The sequence below is a fragment of the Clupea harengus genome, chromosome 16, assembly GCF_900700415.2.
Source record: "Clupea harengus chromosome 16, Ch_v2.0.2, whole genome shotgun sequence".
NCBI lineage: Eukaryota > Metazoa > Chordata > Actinopteri > Clupeiformes > Clupeidae > Clupea > Clupea harengus.
Genome location: NC_045167.1, coordinates 19101031 through 19108543, shown reverse-complemented (window position 1 = coordinate 19108543; position 7513 = coordinate 19101031). Strand labels below are relative to the sequence as shown.

Here is a 7513-nt window from a genome sequence, read left to right as displayed (position 1 = left end):
ACCCGTAAAAATAAGTGTCATTTTTACTATGAGAGACTATGAGCATGGCTGATGGTAGCCTCTTTCTCCTTGATTGTTTCTTCCTATCCTTGGGCAGCGGTGGCTGAAGAGGCAGAGGTTGTGGTTGTGTTATTAAACCTACACACACCCACCCACCCACCCCCCTCTCTTTCCCCTCACATCCACAACTTCACATCAAGGTCGAGTGCTCTGTATCAGAAGGGCATCTGGCACAAAATGACAAAAGCAACACCGCTCTGCTTTGCACAATTCAATCACTTTTTTCCCCCCTTTTTTCGGGTTGAGCGCTCCTTTCGGATCGATTAATATTCATGGATAGGATGACCGAAGCCTCACGCACAAAAAACCACACTGGCCCTTTGTCACCTTGGAGCAGCGACTGACGTCAATGTGGACCCTGTGGTTGGTTCAATTATCCAGAGCTAAAGAAAATCGCACTTCAGTCTTTCAGTGGAGCCTCTCTTGGTGTCTACAGTTATACAAATATCAGTCTAGTATTCAGCATGCACCCAGTTTTTACAGGTTATGAGTGTGTGTCTGCGTGTGTGTGTGCTCATATAGTATGTACACACATATCACATATATCTACTTACACATCAACGTATTTATATATATATCATATTTGTTGATGTTTATGGGTATTTGTTACAGCATTCTGTCCGTCTGTGTTTACCTTTGTACATGTACAGTATATGTGCATGCATACTTGCACACCTGTCTTTACGTTTCGACTGTTTCCATCCTGTAGGTATCAATCCGTATGTGTTTTTTCATTTGTGTGTGTGTGTGTGTGTGTGTGTGTGTGTGTGTCTGTGTGTGTGTGTGTGTGTCTGTGTGTCCTGCTGTGACCCAGGTAAGTCTGTGATTACAGATTGTGACGATATCAGCTCTAATTGACACTGGGGGAAAAACAGGCCCATTCTGTGGAACGAGGGACCATCATATAAGACATCAGACAGGTTTTTTATAGTTGGGCATGATCGCTTTATTGAGGAAGTCAGCATGTCAGAATTTCTTTTTAGTACATCATTTTGAATTTTGGAAAAATTACATTCCTCTTAAACACATTCAAAAAGCCTACAGCAGTTTTGGGGGCTAAGGCATCACTTCTACTGTCACATGTAATTGAACTGAACTCCAAATGATTTATTTAATTCACAACATCAGCAGAAGGAAATACCATCTGATCTAGAATTTTCGAGAGAGAGAGAAAAAATAAAAAGTCACAAGATCAGTGCACACAGATTGATCAAGCTGCCAGGTCCCTTGAATCTGGCCATCCTTCACTGATCTCCAGCAATGGTATCTATCAAACGGCACATCATCTCAATGCATGGCAGTGACTATTACGGTTGAAGAAATAAAAAAAAAAACAACAACATGAACAGCATTAAACAAAACACATCCAGAGGACATAAAACTATTTTCTTGACATTTCTTTCATGACAGCATATGAATCATGTTTGGGGTATAAAATGACATGTGTGGTATTTCCACTTTGTCACAGTGGCCAGCATATATTCTCCTCACTCTTGAACATAAGCATAGATATACATACACATATACATTATAGATGATGAGCACAAGCTGGGTGCAGACTTCATATGTATAAAACACCAAGTTTAATTAAATATGTACAATCCAATTAGTTCAATCCAGTGTATACTATTATTTTTTCTTTCAAAAACTAAACAATATGAACAATTTACCTAACTGTATAATAGTTTCATCATCACATTATAAGGACTTTCATAGGCCATGAGTTTTAATTGGAATACTGGTATGATGAGCATAGAACAAATTCAGCATATAAAACAGAGGTTAGATGAGCTGACACATAATATAACTTATTTATTATGTTATGTTATTATAACTGTTTATGAATGTTTAAAAAAACAAATGCCACAAAATCAATAAATAAACATGAACCAAACGGGAAACAAACAAACTACTCCTCATGAGTTGAGGCATCCTATTGAAAATGAAAATTGTGATGAAAACCAAGAATTTCTTATTACATCTCACTTGCAAGCGGATAAGATTCATGTTTAATATGAATAATAAATAATACAGATATATAGCAATGATAATAAGTCGTCTTTCTCATGCAAAGTAAAACCCATCAACTCTATCTAACACTATCGACTCTATCAACAGCCTCCCTCTGTGTTTAAGGGTTTAAGACAGGGTTCCCAGTCAAATCAGTGGAATGAAACCTATAAGTCCAATGATTAGTCAGTCTTACGTATAGATTTATTTTCAAGATCACCTTTCGCCTGGAAAACAGACATTCCTATATTGCATCTTTGACCTGTAAGACAGACACTTTTTTATTGCATCACTCCTGACTAGATCTCTTTGATGAGTAGAGTGTCCAGTCAAGTGCATACTTAAAGATACTGACTGATAAAGACATCTATACAATCTTACATTCAGAAGGTCAACAAATCTGACACCCTCATCAAAGGGTGTGGGGAAACATTCCAAGGAAGGGTACATATTTCCTTTGCCTTCTGCTCTGCTATGAGCTAAACTACAGTGTTGGTTTCTTTATACATGTTGGTACACGTTTGGGGGGGGGGGGGGCAGGCAGGGTTCAGGAGGGAGGGAGGTCAGGTGTTTTGATGAAGCAAGCAAACAAATAAACAAACAAACAAACAAGGAGTGCACCATGGAGAAAGGGAGGGTGCTATAGTGACCCAGGGCCACAGCATTGCACCGGCTCATTGGTCCTGCTGTGGAGGGCAGCATCAAAGATTTTTAGTGGGTGCTTGCTGTGCTCACAACTAATCTGTTTTACACTGACTCCTGAACCCTGTGTGTGTGTGTGTGTGTCTGCATCTGCACATGGAGACCTTATTTCTGGCAAGGCAGTGAAGACCAGGGGCATTTCTGACCTCTGTGAAAGAGTCAATATTCTGCTGTGAGCAATAAAAGAGCCTCACAACAGCCAATTACTGAATTGTAATGCCAATCGAGAAGGGAAGAATTGATTTAGGGTCCCTTGGTAAGCGGGTTGGGGGTGGTGGTGGTGGTGGTGGTGGGGGTGGGGTGTAGTGACAGGGCAAAATCCTGAAGGTTTGAATACAGGAAAACACCTCCAACAGATGTTATCTTTTTAGATTAAATTCAGCTGTTCGGTTCAGGTAATGACAACACAACAGCCTTCAGCCAGCCAGACGCCAGGATTTCCTCTGGGATCTGAGGATCTGATCAGAAATGTCAGACCTCAAATATGAAAAGGACAGTTTCTACGCCTAGGGAGGGTCTTCTGGTAGGTCAGCGTTTTGACATTTAAAGGTGCAGTGTGTGGGATTTTGGGGGATCTATTAGCAGAAATGGAATACCGTATGCATATTAGTGTATCACCTGGAAATTCAAGTCGTCGTGTTTTCGTTAGCCACAAACGACAGCAGAAAATAAGGATAGACTGGTGTGACCTTTCCCCGATGGAAATCGCTGATGAGGGACAAATGTTTTCAGTGTGACGTCAAAGTTGCCCGCCTACCAATCTGAACGCAATTTATTGTTTGATAGCTTTAGCTAGATCATGACCATGCGCATAGTTACCAACACAAGTAACCTTTTTCCCTGTGTCAATGTTGAAAAAATAATAAATGAATTTAATTTATGCACCAAAACTAGAACTAGACCCAGTGATGTTACCTAGATCAGCCCACAACTGTTGACAATTATATCCAATAAAAGTGTGACGTTAAACAAAAAAGCTTTAGTGCTCATGTCAGCCATCAACTAACATAGCCAAACTTCACAATTTACAGTGCGTGGAAGCTATGACCTTATTCTCCTTATTCACCTGACCTTACTGTTTTACAGACTAAATAACTTAATACAATTTGTAAATATTTATCTAAAGTATCCTCATCACTTGACATAGTATGGCTATTCAACGCGGTCATAGACGATGACATCATTTTGGATGTAGCTACTGGCACCTGACAGACACTGTACATTCTCCTACACGCTTGCATAGGGAAGGAAGGGGGATATTCAATTGGTTGCACTATGTAAACTCATTGCTAGATGCCACTATATCCGACACACTGCACCTTTAATTCAAATTTCGAGGAGATAAATATATATTTAATTTGATGAATTCTTTTGTATTCGTGTCAGTTTCAGTATTTGTTTTTCTCCACTGCTGTCTCAGGGGCATGGATAATGTGCTGAAGGCAATGGTACTGCTACAAGCCACTGAATGAACCGCTAGAGGAGGTAGCAATAACACACACACACACACACACACACACACACACACACACACACTCACAGCTACACAGATACTCTGGTAATACACAACTCCTCATCAACAAGTCCAATAGGAAGTGTCTGATGATAGGTTGAGTAAAAACAAAGGAGTAATTTTCTCTAGGCAGCGTCGTCAAAGGCTGCACTTAGAGCAAGCGCTCTGCTACACTTGACAGTTTCAATAGCACTCTAACAGGCTCCACAATGACTTCTGCTAAGACAATAGCAATCAAACGCTCTCCAGAGTGCCTCAGTGGCTGAGTCTCTCATATGAATATCTCAGTCTACAGACACAACTTTGTTTGTTTTTCTGACACACAACTTGCTTATTTCAGGCATATACCTACATAAAATCACTTATTTTTGCATGTTCATTTATGTTTTGGTAAGTATGTTGGAATGGGGTTATATTTGAGCTTAATCATTACTTGGAAACTCCAACATCATTAGGTGCAAACAGTCAACTTGACTCAGCATACAGATGTTTTGATGTAGAAGTAAGTATAAATAGTTTATATATACACAATGTTTTGTAACATTTAAATATAGATTTAGAAAAAAAAATAAACTTGAGAAGTTTGTTGAGAACCAATGAACACCATATAGCTTACAAAAATAAATGCTATTTCCCTGTAGTATGCCAGCCATGAATATAACTGGGGAAAAAATCCAGCAAGATGTCGGAGACCTTTGCACCCTTTAGTGTCCAGTGTATATAATGTCTGTGGGAGAAAATAAACAGATTTGCATTAAAAGAGAGTCATATTACTCGACCCACCAAGCTTCATAGAAATTGGAGGAATTTGGAAGTGAGTTCGGAACAATGAATCAGCAAAAAAAAGAAAGCAGCATTTAAATGTTCACATTTCACTGATCCTCTTTTTGAAACTTTTCCAAGGTCTGAAACCTTTTTTATGCCATCAAACTGTCTGACTGTGAAATTCTTCACATGGCTCTGTCATGGCAAAAAGTGACCGGGTGCCAAAAAGAGCCCGGGTGATGTAATATTGGCTTTCGAACGACTCTTGAGTGACAGTTGCCATACCAACGTTACGTCACCCGGGCTCTTTTTGGAAGTCAGACAACCTCAATAACGCAATTTACCCCAGAGCATCTCGCATTATACTTCGCTACCTGAGACCAGCTTGCCTGTATTTTACCTGCAATAAACCAAGCAAAACAACCATGTGCTTGATGTTTGACTGTGTTAGTAAAGTTGTTGACTTACAACTTCGTTATAGTGTCAAAGTAAGTACATTTCAACCGGTTTCGCCGCTAGCATCTCGTTAGCGATTACTCCGTTAGCTGGGGCACATTATTTTGCTTAGTGTTTAGCTAGCAAGCTAGTATGAACTCTCCCAAGTCTTTCTAAATAGGCCTATATCAACAAATAATGGTAGATCTTAAATTATTTAAGATGTTAGCAAATGAACTGGCTGGCTTGCTAAAAAGGTAGATGAACAAGCACCGTATATTATTTAAGATGTTAGCAAATTAACTGGCTGGCTTGCTAAAAAGGTAGATGAACAAGCACCGTATAGTATTTAAGATGTTAGCAAATTAACTTGCTGGCTTGCTTAAAAGGTAGATGAACAAGCACCATATATTATTTAAAATGTTATTAAATTAACTGGCTAGCTTGCTTAAAAGGTATATGAACAAGCACCGTACCGTATATTATTTAAGATGTGAGCAAATTAACTGGCTGGCCTGCTAAAAAGGTAGATGAACAAGCACCGTATATTATTTAAGATGTTAGCAAATTAACTGGCTGGCTTGCTAAAACGGTAGATAAACAAGCACCGTATATCAGTATATTTTCTCCTTGTTATAAAAACGAATTTCAACTCTAAACAATTTCAATTGAAATGCAAATGATGATGTAAACGGCTAAAATGGAACACTTTATTTACCGGGTAAAAATTTGTTTAGCCACAATATATAGCGATTAAAAAAGTAGTATTGACTGCAAATGTTGATGTACAGGATACCGGCAGGTGTAGCTAAAACGGAATACTTAATAGTTTTAGGCACAATATTAAGTGACTAACAAGTAGCTGATGGCTTTCGAACGACTCTTGAGACTGACCAAAAAGTGCCCGGGTTACGTAGTGTCCGGGTTACGTAATGCAAGCGTTGGTATAGCAACTGTCACTCAAAAGTCGTTCGAAAGCCAATATTACATCACCCGGGCTCTTTTTGGCACCCGGTCACTTTTTGCCATGACAGCTCCATGCCAGAGAAGATTACATAAAGATGAGTGTTGGGCGGAGCGTGCTGAGTTTGTTTGTCCAGTTGTGAGCTGGATGTGAGACAGAGGGATGAGATTACTGTCCACTGGAGCTTGAGGATACTGTGTGTTAGAGTCATGCATTCACATTTCCTCAAGCTCATACAGGAGTTACATACACTGGCTCAGTGGTTAAATACGTGTTTAATCTTATCAAAGTCTTTATTTTAGCTGAGGTTTAGTGTGGGAAAAGATGAGTGGAATGGTGGAAATGAACTGTGGTTGGTTTAAGTGTTTGGTTGACAACTGAGGTGTTTGTTTTAGTAAACGGGGTTAAACTAGAGATTGAGGTTCTGGTGAGTTTTAGGTTCTGTGCTGTGTGTTAAGTGTTGCCTTAAGTAGCTGAGTGTAGGGCTTGTACCTCTGTAGTAGTCTGGGTTGAAGTTCTCATAGATGGGGTAGAGAGGGTTCTCCTGCTCGCAGCGCAGCTTCCTGGCGCGAAGGACGTCACGCACACACTGGTGCAGGAACGCATACTGGCACTGCAGAGCAAAGAGAAGGAAGCACGAGAAGAAAGAGAAGAGAAGCACGAGTTAGACAAGTCTACTGTCAATGATCACTGATTCAATCCGCTCAGCCTAAGAATGTGCTTATCAATGGGCCCAACCAGCTGACATGTAGTTTCGAAAAAATCTTTTCTCAAATTGCCAAGGTACCAAGGATCAACCAAAAAGAAAAATATTCTTCGACAATTTCCCTGAAGGTCAAAGCCAGAGCTACACAGAGTTTAAATTTGTGGACATCTTTAAATCCAGACACACTGAAGAGTTTACAATTACGTCGATAATAGGCCTGCTCACACTTTTATGGTGAAGGTGCTGTACATCAATGACCTTAGTTTGACTTGATTCATCCCCCTTGCATGTCATCATAAAAATGAAATCCTCTATCTCCACAGTCCATCTGAAGGAGTATTTAGTGTCTCTGAAGTTC

General features: G+C 39.8%; 1 protein-coding gene across 1 annotated transcript in view; it reads right to left on the bottom strand.

Annotated features, from left to right (window-relative positions):
* Positions 1–981: 981 nt before the first annotated feature.
* Positions 982–7513, bottom strand: part of ptprb (protein tyrosine phosphatase receptor type b) — a 47589-nt gene continuing 41057 nt past the window's right edge. The window contains exons 30-31 of the mRNA XM_012841397.3: positions 6942–7062; positions 982–5012 (exon numbers count right to left, since the gene is read on the bottom strand). Coding sequence (XP_012696851.2) covers positions 4990–5012; positions 6942–7062 — 144 coding nt within the window. The 3' untranslated portion in view covers positions 982–4989. The remainder of the gene's footprint in view (positions 5013–6941; positions 7063–7513) is intronic.